The 13588-nt window shown below is 37.7% G+C and overlaps 1 protein-coding gene and 1 long non-coding RNA gene across 2 annotated transcripts in view; one reads left to right on the forward strand and one right to left on the reverse strand.

The window, feature by feature from the left end:
- The window catches only part of LOC129398399 (uncharacterized), a 232678-nt gene extending 231688 nt beyond the window's left edge, over positions 1–990 (reverse strand). Inside the window, exon 1 of the long non-coding RNA XR_010112723.1 lies at positions 535–990. This is a non-coding gene — a long non-coding RNA (uncharacterized LOC129398399). The remainder of the gene's footprint in view (positions 1–534) is intronic.
- The window catches only part of AHR (aryl hydrocarbon receptor), a 49057-nt gene continuing 35499 nt past the window's right edge, over positions 31–13588 (forward strand). The window contains exons 1-2 of the mRNA XM_003825022.5: positions 31–804; positions 11405–11592. Coding sequence (XP_003825070.1) covers positions 740–804; positions 11405–11592 — 253 coding nt within the window. The 5' untranslated portion in view covers positions 31–739. The remainder of the gene's footprint in view (positions 805–11404; positions 11593–13588) is intronic.

Genomic DNA, 13588 nt, shown 5'->3' on the forward strand with positions numbered 1-13588 from the left:
ACGGGGCGGGGCTACGCGGGATCTGGGCGGGGAGGGGCGGGGCCGGTGAGGGGTCGGGGGTGCTCCTGCTATTCAGCCGGTGCGCGCGGCGGCGGGAGGCAGTGGCTGGGGAGTCCCCTCGACGCTCTGTTCCGAGAGCGTGCCCCGGACCGCCAGCTCAGACCAGGGGCAGCCGTGTAGCCGAACGGAAGCTGGGAGCAGCCGGGACTGGTGGCCGGCGCCCGAGCTCCGCAGGCGGGAAGCACCCAGGATTTGGGAAGTCCCGGGAGCAGCGCGGCGGCACCTCCCTCACCCAAGGGGCCGCGGCGACGGTCACGGGGCGCGGCGCCACCGTGCGCGACCCAGGCCAGGATTCTAAATAGACGGCCCAGGCTCCTCCTCCGCCCGGGCCGCCTCACCTGCGGGCATTGCCGGGCCGCCTCACCTGCGGGCATTGCCGCGCCGCCTCCGCCGGTGTAGACGGCACCTGCGCCGCCTTGCTCGCGGGTCTCCGCCCCTCGCCCCCAGTCACTGCGCCAGGCCCAGGCAGCTCACCTGTACTGGCGCGGGCTGCGGAAGCCTGCGTGAGCCGAGGCGTTGAGGCGCGGCGCCCACGCCACTGTCCCGAGAGGACGCAGGTGGAGCGGGCGCGGCTTCGCGGAACCCGGCGCCGGCCGCCGCTGTCGTCCCAGCCTACACCGGGTTCCGGGGACCCGGCCGCCAGTGCCCGGGGAGTAGCCGCCGCCGTCGGCTGGGCACCATGAACAGCAGCAGCGCCAACATCACCTACGCCAGTCGCAAGCGGCGGAAGCCGGTACAGAAAACGTGAGTGTCCCGAGCGCGTCCTCATCGCGGGGGCTGGGCGCTCAGGCACGCGGGTGCGGGAAGCAGCCCCACCCCGCCCCCAAATCCCTGCGATCCTGGGATTAGGTCCATTCCCGGCACTGCCCGTGGAATCGAGGTTTGGAGGCCGGCTGGGAGACAGAGGACTTGGATTCTCCCGTTTTCAATGATTGCATTTTAAAAATTGTCCTCCCACCCATCCTCTTCCCCCGCACCAGTGCATACACACCCTCTCACATTTGCAACTTTGTTCTTTCTGATTTGGTCCTGATTTGTTGACAGCTCTGATCTGCCTTGGGCTAATGGATTAGTTAGTATAAACCTGTCTTGAAATCTCCTTCCACTTTTAATATCCGCATGGGTTAGGTTAGAGGACGGTCTTAATTCTCATTCTTCGTAGAGTTTGGTAGGGCGAGATGTTTTAAAGAGCTAAACACATGCTGACTTTTACGAAGGGGCTGAGTGCCTCTAAAGGTACTTTTTGGTCCCCACCAACTGGCTTTGTGTTGCGCTCTTATTTACTTATTTGGCAGCAATTTTGTAGCGCTCATCGTGACCATATCGGTAAAGTGGATAGAAGTGGTAGCAGGTGGGAGGGGATGCAACGGACAGGATACGGTGGAGGATTTGTATTCTTCAGACATCTTTTTCGGAAGCTTGCTTATCACTTTTGGGGTGGCTTTAGGGTCTGTAAAATAAAAGATTTAGAACTGCATTTGAGAGAGGTTTTCATTCTTAACGTCTATCTCTAATTCTTTTCCCCTTCAAAGTTTTCTTCTAGTTGAGTGAGTACAAACTTGCTTTTGTCGTTGTCGGTTGATTTTGGTGGAATATTTGTGTGAGATGGCCAATTTTTTGTGTGTGTCAGAAAAAACTATCCGTGCTCAAAACATTACCTGTTGTGAGGTGGTTGTATTCATGTGTTTATTCCAATTTTTTTATTTCTAGATCTCTGAGTTACTTTACCTACATGTGTTTCAAGTTTTCGTAAACAATTTTAAGAACTCTTAAACGTCTTCTCAGACCAAATCAGAAGTGTGCGTTTTGCTTAGACTCCAACTATCACTAATGGGAACCAGAAAAATAACACTTTAAGATTTACATTTAAAACCAGTTATTGGTTTAAAGTTTCATTCTAAAATTTTAGTTTCCTTTCAGAATTTCAGTTATCATAGTTCTTCAGAACTATACTTATGAATTGGCATTAACAGAGGATAATAATCTATAAATAGACTGATTAAAATTTGGAAGTTTTATGGTACAGTGTGTCTTAAGGGAATATTGTCAAACCAGCAGTTTTCTACCTTGGCAGTTTGAGACATCGGTTTATAATACTTTTAATTTTGTAGAATGGTTTCTTATATTAAAGCATGTTTGTCTTATTTGACATTGTCATTGATGGTTAAAGTTGGGAGGCATCCCAAATGTCTGTTCTATGTGTTTATTAATATAATAATACACTTAGCATCATATATAATAGGGGTGTCATGGGTTTTTATGTGTATGGTGAGAAAACATGAAGATCTCCCTGATGTGTTTTTAAGATACTGGGTTTCAGTTAGGGTGTTATCAAAGGACCTGGATGGCTTTGTAAACAAAAACAAATGCCATAATTTTGTATTCATTATACAGTTTAACATTTATGGATGTTGGTTATTTTGCGTAAAATGTACTTTTTATTAGATTATCCTAATATTATACTTACTTAGTCTTTAATATACTTGTATTAATTTCCTATAATATAACAAAAGTATTTTTTCCATTCACCCACATTTTGTTAGCATAGATGTTTATCAGATCTCTGCTGAGCACCGTATATTGCTTCTAATCATACAAATGCCTTAAATATTACCAGCTTGCTCTGTAAGAAAAGGCTAGTGCTGGCATTTTCATTATCAAGTGAAAGTGTTTATATAAATTATTTTTACCTGAATGAAAAATTGTTAACTTTATAATGCAGTTAATCAAAGTTTATTTTAGAAATGAAGTCATTAAACCTGGTATTAAATTTGAGTTTTAAAATTAAGCTACCAGTTTGTGGCCTAATGAGCCCCAAAACATGCCAACATTGGGGAAAATAGATCTTGTTTTGAGCTGAAAATGCTATCCAGACCTACTTAACTTTGACCTCTTAAATGAGAGCCATTTTATTTTATTTACAGATAAAATATGCTGTAGCATTATTGTAGGACTGTTTAAAAAGACAGCCAATTAAATATAAATTTTATGGAATATAAGTATTCCATAAAATTTTGGAGTAAAGTAGGTGACAATTGTAACCTGAAGCTCTTTCAATCTTGAGTTGAATTTATTAAGAAAAATCAACCCCCCCTAGTGGCGGCTCTCACATTGAAAATTATCTTTATTAGTAGGAAATACATTTTAAATGTATTCAATTTAATCCCACTGAAGTATCTCCAACATAGTAGACTCTCAATAAATATTTTCTTTCTTTTTGGAGTAATGAAAGTTGGGAAATTAAAGGCTCTGAAGCAACTTTACGTCCAATTCATGTTCCTACCTTCAAGAAGAAAATATCAAAGATAACTTTCATTATAGAATCTACTATAACTTTGCTTAGACTGTTGCCCCATACTTAGGAACCCTACTCAGAAAAAGAGAACAAATCCTGTGTTTATTTTATTCTCTTTGGAAATGAAAGTGTTTGTTTATTTTGTCTCATGAAGATAGTCAAAAAAGCCATTATAGAATTAAATAGAATGTTTTTCCCTAGTGATAATTTTGGATATATTTTTGTATTTTTAAAGTTTTAATCATAAAGAAAAAGTTGTAATGGATTTCACCTTACCTGTACATAGAAAGTTAGCACTGAATGTTGGCAAATAATAGGTGTTGAGAAAAGGGGGTCTACACTTTAAAATGATACCAGCTGTAGTGGTGATTAAGCCATTATGAAGTGTCAGAACTGGAAGTCACTTCTGAGCCTTAGCTGATCTTTCTTTAAAATGCATACTGATAAAAACTTTTACTTTTATTAACATATTAATAATATAAAAGCATTGTCTTGCTATTCTTTTTAAATGTCATGAATTTCATATATGTAATACTGAATTGTATTACTTACATAATGCTCATTAAATGTTTTCTATAAATTTATGGTGCCATTTTTAAAATAGCATCTAAAATAAAAGAATGGGTCTTTTCATTTACACAATTATTTCTCCATCATTTTTCTTTCCAATAGCTTGATTTAGATAGCATATACATAGTAGTTATGGACACTTGCTTATTAGAACTATGAAATGAAGTAAGTGAAAGTGTTTAGTTATAGGTAACATTAAACGGCAAAAAGAGGAAACAGGTATAAATTGAAAGCACTGGATCTAAACTAAAAAATGAGGTCTAGTTTCTTCACTGTTACAGATCTGGGCAAGTTTCTTGACCAATAAAGCACGACAGTCAGCACCTGTACTGCTACTCTCACAACTAAAACAGAACAACAACAACAACAACAACAACAACAAAAAATATATATATATATATAGTGAAGACTGCTAAAGATATAAATGAAACAGAAACGTAAATTCTATTCTTTTAGCTTACATTATCACAGAACAATCAATTCTCCCGTGAAACAGTAAGAGGCAGTATACGATTATGTTCTCAATTACGGCTACTGCTGAAATGTGCTACTTCACTGGTGAATAAATTTACATAGTACGTGCTTACTCATGTATTTAATTAAGACAGTTACTTAGAAGTAAATACCATACAAATCTTTTACAACAGTACCTTTCTACTTTTACGCTTCTTGTAAAATTGATATTTTGCTAGTGGCTTAATATGACAAAAGATGACTGTTTATTAGCACTTATTCTGATACAAGCTTGCCCAGTTCTTTACATCATTTTCTTCATTTTTATAATAGTACTAAAGAAAGGTAGTATTATTTAAGTTTATAGATAGGGAACTGAGATTCAAATTCAGAGTTGCTCAGGTAATGAAAAAGAGTTTGGATATTGGATCCCAGGTCTTTTTGCTTCAAAGCTTGTGTTCTTACTGACTTGTGTTCGTACTGTCCAGGTGAACAGATTCAGTGATGCATACAGTACAGCCATATCCTAGGGATTTTCACTGTTTCTTCTCAGCTAGTGTTATGGCTGAAATAAATTATTTGTCATTTCCCATACATAATTTGTACTTGCTCATCCCCATACTTGTGTTTTACGTCCTTTCCTCTTAGAGTCTTTTCTCCTGTCTTATTGATTTGCTACCCACCTCCCTTCCTCCTTAAAACTTTGTTTTTAAAGGCTGCATAATACTCTGTTGTACTAATATTCTATAATTTTTTAACTGTTTTTCTTTTGGGAGGAAATTTTATTCCCAACCATTTAATACTTTAATATTTCAGAGAATACCCTTGGGACATGTACATTTTTATGCAAATTTATTTTTTTAGGAAAAAATTCCTGTAAGGGAATTTTGGGATAGAAAAGTATGTGTTGTTTTAAGGTTGAACCAAATCGTACACTCCAAGAGATAGTATCAAATTAAGAAAAATTTACTAATTACATTCCATCATCAATCTGGGGATGTGACTATATCTTTGCATTTTTGCTTAAAAAATATTATTGTCAATTTCATAGGCAAAAGTGTGGTTGGTAATTAAAGTTGTATGTTGGGATCATGGTTATGTATAGGAGAAGCACTTGTATTTGCAGATTTTCTACTTAGGGTGTCCTTTACGTATTCATTTGTTTTGTCTTAAATTTTTCAGTCATCTTTTAGTTTGTTCTTTTTACTTCTTTCTATTGAAATATTGTTTTAAAATGTATTCCTATTAAATAATACTGGCAGATTTCAAAAGTCAATTATATATGTGGCACATCTTAAGTATAGCATGTGAGGCCTTATCTTTTGATGTCTTACTGTGGTAGTTAGGGATTTTAGTGCTCTCTTGTCTCACTTTAACCTTTTTCACCTTCCTCCATCCTCCCAATATATTTTATCACAATTTTGGATTATATACACATTAGCGTTGTATTATTTTTGACTGTATATTGTTTACTGTTTAGCTAAGTAATATACTGTGATTTCATTTGCCTTCCTGTTCTATGCTATTATTGATTTCTTTTCTACCATCTTCCCGTTTATTTGCATCTGGGTTTAGCTGTCACTTAGGTTCATCGGAGACAGAGTTTGTGTTTCTGGCTCCTGCTTTTCTTGTTTTGGTGTGGTTTTCTGGAAGAGAAGGGTAGTTGCAGAAAGCTAGGTATTCTACCGTCACGGAAACAGAAGTGTCTTGCCTGTATTTAAGACCCGATTTAGATGCCACATCTCCATGAACTCTTTTACAGCACCTGTGTTACTGAGCAATATATTATGCTTGATTTTGCCATGTTATAAAATATATTTCCTCCTAGGAGGAAAAAGAATGTCTTTAAAGATAGGACTATTATTTGTCTTTGAAACTACCAGAGCTTCCCAGTACAGTACCATGCACTTAGTACATATTTGAGATGTACTAATTTAACAATTAACTACCACTTAAAATTTTTTTGGTAATGTTTTAGTGATTCTGGTAAGGCAGATACATTTTATGCGGGTTCAAGGGGGAATAAAAATGTGTATTTGCGTAGAAGAAGGGGGAAAGGGAAACAATGAGTTTTTCAGGATTATGGAACTAATAGTGGTTTCTAGGCCATATTTCATTTTCCTGATTTTCCCTGCTAATGTCTTGTGCTAGAAACTATGCTGTTTATATCTCATCATCTCTCCTCAGGTATAGCAAACAAAAGGGAAAGGAAAGAACTCATCACAATTATAGGGCAGCAGCAGGAGGGTGGCAGAAGATTTCTGACTCATTAAAAGTGGCTTCCAGCCAGAATTCTCAGAAGTTTTTGTAGATGTTTTTGACTCATATAGGGAAATAAAATATCCAGCTGTGTTCAGCCTGACAATGAAGTTGGGATCTATTTGTGCTATGTGTCACCTCCATTACATTAAGCACATAGTTTATGATTGTAAATATTTGAAATTTATATTCAGAGATAAATACGGATGCACTGAAGCTGGGGGAAGGAAATGAAGAATGAATGGGGTTAAGAGTTGGGCTTTATTGGGTGTAGGTAGTATGGTAGGGGGATTTTACTGAGGAATACTTCAGATTTCCTAGCTGTTAGATGGAGAGTAGCACCATAGTGCTGAGAAACGGGTGCCCAACTCCAGGGGAATGTGAATGGAAGGGCAGTCAGGTACAGGGACTGGAAATAAAGATAAACAAGTTATGGGTAAGTAGACCAACGCAGTAAGAGTAGATTAAATCACCCCGAGGAAAAATCCGATAGAGCAAACTCAGTACTGTGAGAGGTAATCTCTTGTTAAACAACGTCACTTTAATCTCATAGGATTACTGAAACCATATCTTTGCATGTCATTTTGAGGTTTTATAATGAATATTATATAAAACAGTTATATTTATGAGTAAACTTGGTTAATTTTTTCAGCTTTACTTCAAACACTGGCTACGAATGATGAACCTTATAGACTTTTTTGATGGAGATGTTAAAAAGGCTTTCAAGATAGCATTCAGACTGGCATTGGGCATACTGTTGGGCCTGTTACCACCAGCAGTTAAAGCTTGCAGGGCTTCTAAACAGAAGCATGGCATGCAGTCAGCTGGAGTCTTGATTTCATAACAATTTTGATTACAGATTGGGACAAGATTTTTGAGGTAAAGGTTTCAAAAAATAAGTTACTCCTTTGCCTGACCAACATCATACGGTCTATTTCAGGAGATGTTTCCAGAGCTCCCAAATCCAATCTTAGAGGGATGTTTATTTATATTTCAAACAGGCTTTTCCTTAAATAATGGTTAGCAGTGTCCTTTCTTATAGATTCGAAGACAATACAAAAGTAAAAATATTAGCATAATCCACGTCAAGTGCAGTTAATGTAAGATTACTCTATTTTTAATTGTTCTGTATATCTTCAAGATGTATGGATCGATATTAAATATTTTAACAAAATCTGTACATTTCTCACAAAATCAGTGAAAAAGTGAGTCAAATGCATTACCTTTGTTAGCTTTAACAATCTGACATTTTAAAAGCTTCAAATCCAGTACATCTGAATTGTTAAGTTCTGAGGGTACTTCTTAGCCCTGACCTTAATTCCTCTGTGTATTTGACTTTCTTCTATGACCTCCAAAATATTCTACCCTGGTTTTTTTCCTGTCTATCATTTCTTCTCTGTGTCTATGCCTCTTCCGTAGCCCTATACCTAAATGTTGGTATTACTGAGGTCTATCCTCAAGCCACTTTTTTCCTTTTCTGGTACAGCTCTCATTAGGAAATGTAGTTGTTCTTCCGAGCTACAAATCACAGAACCATTTGCAACCTCTCCTCACTCAATGGTTTCCTCTTCCTTACTTCCTATAGTGAGTTAGTTTAGTTCGGTGAACATTTGAGTCTGGCTTAAATCTCTCTTCAAGCCAGTCCTTTCTTAACCTCACTGTCACTGCCTTTGGTCAGGTTGTGATCATTTCTTTTCTTGGCACTTTTGGTCAGCAAACATTAATTGAGAGTCCACTCTATTATGCTGGGCATTAAGGATACAAAAATGATTTAAGCTTACATAGAAATAAGGGTGTTAGGCAAACAAGTATAAGCATTTATGTTACTTGACAATGGAAATTCGCTCTCATGTTAAATATTTTGTAAGACACATAGTAATACATTAGAAATGTAGACAATTTTGCATTATGAAAAGCAAGCCTCAGAATCTAGTGTGAGGCTGAATATTGCAAAGAGCCAGCACAAGACAGGCAGCAGTACCACATGGAGGGATACCTTTATGTCACTATTAGTTCTCCCTATGTCATAGCATGTTGCCTTGTTTCAGCGTTTGTGTCACTCTCTTCTCTCCAGTGTTTCATAATCATTACTGGAAAGCCACCAAGAGTGCAGGACTGGATTGTATACACACTTTCTATTTCTGTGAAGTTGTTTGTATGGAATATTCCTTAATGGAATCATTATATTAGACATTTGTATAAGAAGTCAAATGGGGCAGAGTTGCTAATCCGTTGTGAGGTAGGTCAGGGAGGACTTCATGAAAGTGATCTACTTGAGCGGGGACTTGAACCCAATGGGACATAACAAGGAGGTTGTATGAAAGCACTAAACCACATGTTGTAACTGTAAGTAATTTCTTAGCTCTGGGGTAGAATAGACAAAAGCGGCTTCAATAGAAGAAATGAAGCCAGAGGGGTAGATGAAGCTAGAAAGATCATGAAGGATTTTGTGTGCTAAGCTAAGGAACATGGACAGTTCAGAGCTACTGAAGGAGTTTAATCAGAGGAGTGACACAGTCAGATTTATGTTTTAGAAAGAAGTTCCTGGCATCCCGGAATCCTAACTTCAGTGAACCCTGCCCTGCTTTCTGTATTCTCTATCACCAGAGTCAGCTTGGTGAAACACAGGCTGATCTTGTAAATCTCAGCTCAACACTTAAGAACAGATGCCTAAGTCCGATTTCTATCGTTACTTTGTTGTCTCCTCTATCTTGAACATTTTTGCATCAGACACCCACATAGCTCACTTCATTTTACTCATGTCTGTCCTGAAACATCACATCAGAGAGACCTTCCTAGGCTATCCAAACCAGCATCACGTCTGTCACCCCTTAGTTTCTTACCTTGCTTTATTTTTCTTCTTAGCACTCACTGCCCTAAAAGTTATATATTTATTTGTTTATTTCTCCATCCTCCACCTAGGATGTAAGCTCCATGACAACAGGAGCTTTTGTATATTTTGTTTACCTGTAAGTGTTCTGTGCTGGGCACTTGATAGGTGTTCAGTATTTGTTGAAAGAATGTGGCCCCAACCATCTTTCTTCTTTTCTCTCTTTCACCCTGTGCTTCTCCCTTCATATGGGGGAATTCTTACAGTTCACCAATCCTTAGTTATGCCTCTTCATGAAATCCTGTCCCTCACTCAAGATCCATCTCAGATACCACCTTTTCTGTAAAATCTTTTTTCAAGCAGTTGCTGCTTCTGCTTAGCTCCCATAACACTTTTTGAATAGTTAGGAGAAAAGTGTTTACCTGGGCTGTACAGAATGTGATGGATATAAATAAATACTTGTCAGCAAGTTATTAATTAACCAGTAGAGAATTACACAATGAGGTAGACAAGCATTATAGGTAAAGTTTGAAATTCAGTTGGTTAAGTGGAGAAATGAAGTAATTAGGTGTGACTTGAAATTTGTTTATAAATGCAATATGATTAGGGGAAAATAGCTAGGGGAACCATCACCAATTTCTATTATATACACAGTTGTACAGACAATCTGGAGAAGGTATCTGTTGATACATACATACATACACACACACACACACACACACACACACACACATCATTTTACCGATGTATTACCTTTTTTGTAGAAGTATTTACTTTTCATCTTCTTTCTGCCTAAAGTATTACTTCTCCACATACATCATTGAAAAGAAATTATCTAGAAATGTTTTGATTGGGTCATATTAATAGCACTATGCCCAGGCCAATTTCTACTTTACAAAAGCTGATATAATTCCATTTGAATTGTCAAAAATGTCTTTGTTGTAAGAAAACGCTGGATAATTACTTTTCTGGCTAACAGGAAGGTATAGAGGTATAAGGTATAAATTACTTTGGTTTTCCAGTTCAGCGTGGGTATCTGATGATCTTTAAATTCACTTTAAGTGATTAATGTCTGCTGTGAAATCCTGGCTGGGGTCTTTGTGTGAAGTTATTCAACTTTTCATTTCTGAACTCATGTTCCTCTTTGACGCATAAGTGTCTTTCTTCTCAGGTGAAAATCATGCTAAATTGTTTAGGGTTTCATTGAACTTTCTAATTGAGACACAAGCTACGAAAGCTAATAATTAAGTATAATTATTGTCTACATGTAAAAGCAAAAGTTGCCGGTAATCACCATTAACCTCTAATATTTGCCAACAAGAAATGTAAATAGCAAAAGTCAAATTTATTTTTCTTTTAATATTTGAGGACCACATTAGATGGCTGGAGGACCATCTGCAGGTGCCAGAGGGGCTTTGGGACATTATCTCTAATGAGTTGAAAGTAGATAAATACAGGAAGCTGGTGATATGAAGATAAATACTTTATTTAGGGTTGTCCCTGTTTATTGACAACATCAATGATGCTGAGATGCTTCCTGTGGAAGATAGCAAAGGAAGTATGATTTTCATATAATTTATCACAAATTTATCTTTTTAATTTTCCACCAAACAATGGCTAATGCATCTGAGAGGGGAAAAAAATCCCAGTAGATCTGTTAATTGGGAATCACTGTGCTACAAATGCATGAAGTATAAGCAAACATTTTCCTATGATGAGTTCATAAGCTTTTTAATGAAATATTAGGAAGAATTTAACCCATTCCCTGTTTTTCTTAAGATGTGAAAGGAAGATTTTAGAAAGACTTATGTAAACTTTAAGTAGACTTTAAAAGTTTGTTGTGTTAGAGAAATATTTGAGGAGATGTTATAATGCAATAGAAATTTTTGCTTTATATTTTTAAAAGGATTTTTTATGGTATTTTGTTTGTTTTTCAGAGTAAAGCCAATCCCGGCTGAAGGAATCAAGTCAAATCCTTCCAAGCGGCATAGAGACCGACTTAATACAGAGTTGGACCGTTTGGCTAGCCTGCTGCCTTTCCCACAAGATGTTATTAATAAGTTGGACAAACTTTCAGTTCTTAGGCTCAGCGTCAGTTACCTGAGAGCCAAGAGCTTCTTTGATGGTAAGACAGAAGGGTTTAATTTGTCTACAATAACTTATAAAAAATACTTGTATTAGATATAGCTGTTTCTGTGTTAATAACTACAAAAATTAGCCGTATTTGGAAAATTTATTGCTGTATAGTAAAATTTCAGTGGCAAAGCCAGATTTATAAGTCTTAAAATCAATTTTCCAGTTTTATTCACCCAACAGATGCAGCCACTGAAATGATGCATGGTATCATTCTTTGAAAATCATATATTTAGAAGTTACACTCAAATTGATTATGTCGAATTCCAGTTTCCCTTCTACTTCAATATTTAAAAGTCTCTCTTTTTAAAAAAAAAAAAAGATAAAACACCATCTTGCTGGATTTTCTGTGTTTTCATAGACATGTCATTTTATTTATCCCTCCAAACTTATGTATATTTCTAATCTTTTTTTTTTTTTTTTTTTCGAGGCAGACTTTTGCTCTTGTTGCCCAGGCTTGAGTGCAATGACACGATCTTGGCTCACTGCAACCTCTGACTCCCGGGTTCAAGCGATTCTCCTGCTTCAGCCTCCCAAGTAGCTGGGATTACAGGCACCCACCACCATGCCCAGCTAATTTTTTGTATTTTTATTAGAGATGGGGTTTCACTATATTGGCCAGGCTGCTCTCAAACTCCTGACCTCATGTGATCTGCCCATTGCAGCCTCCCAAAGTGCTGGGATTACAGGCATGAGCCACTGCGCCCGGCCTATTTCTAATATTTTACATTAATTGTATACCGACTGCAAGAAATATAATTAAAACATGTTTTTCACTAGAAAGAACATTTGATTGTAAGAGTCAATAGAATTTGATTTCATTCTCTATTGTGTCACTGAAAACTGTTTGTCATTAACCAAACCAGGTAGCATCCCCGTAGCTCAGTTTTCTCAGCAGTAAAGGTTAGGGTTTTGAGCTAGGCGGCTGGATGATATTTGTTACCGTTAAATTGCAATGGAAGTTTTTGTTTGCAAATGATGTTTCAGTGCATTTTCTCATGTAAAATTAATTTTTGATATATCTTTTATCTGTCTATAAGGCAGAAATAGATTTTTTAAGGAAATGGTCTTTTTAAAATATATAATTTTACTAACCATAGCAAGTTAATGATAAAATCTCAGTGGGCTATGTCAGTCAATGCTTCTTATACATTAATGTGCTTACAAATCACATAGGGATCTTGTTAAGATGCAGATTCTTGTTCAGTAGCTTTAGGTGTGTCCCTAGATTTTGCATGTCTAACAAGCTCCGAGATGATGCTGATCCTGCTAGTCTAGGTCACTAGGAAGTGCCTAGACAACACGTTTATAGATATTTGACTGGTAATTTGTGTTTAGAATATTGCAACAGTTAATTTCCCTTTAGATTTATGTTTACATAATCTGATGTGTTTCGTCTGAGCATCTTTTTATTGATTTGCTTGCTTGCTCTCCTATCTTTCTTTTGGACAAAAGCTATTTAGTTTAACAGTTGTGGTCTGGGCAATATACAGATTTGAGGATAGTGATTTCAGGAAAGATTATATATTTCAAAGTTTCATAGTACACAAATTTTCTCTGACCTATATAAAAAGTGTTTGAATTTTCAGTTGCCTCTATACCAAACCCTTCATCTTGGGAGAAGAGTTACGCAGTATTCAGTGATGGTCTGTAAGTATGTGTGTATTAGCTATAGTCATTTAGCTGACATAGTTGGAACTAGAACTCAGGTTTCTAGATTCCTTATATTGTTTTTCCTGACCAAATAATACCTATTTTTTTTCTGGGAACCGTCGCATAGGAAAGCACTGAGGATTTTTTCCTAGACCTGTGGTTCTTAAAAGTGTAGTATCCAGACAGGCAGCATCAGCATCACCTGGGAACTTGCTAGAAATGCTAATTATTGGGTCCAACCCTAGACCTATGGAATCTAAGGTGGTGGGACCTTTGGTGATAGGGCTAGATGCATGTTGAAGTTCAGGAGCCACTGCTGTAGATTGTAACTTCAG

Source organism: Pan paniscus, chromosome 6 (genome assembly GCF_029289425.2).
Source record: "Pan paniscus chromosome 6, NHGRI_mPanPan1-v2.0_pri, whole genome shotgun sequence".
In the NCBI taxonomy this organism is placed as follows: Eukaryota; Metazoa; Chordata; class Mammalia; order Primates; family Hominidae; genus Pan; species Pan paniscus.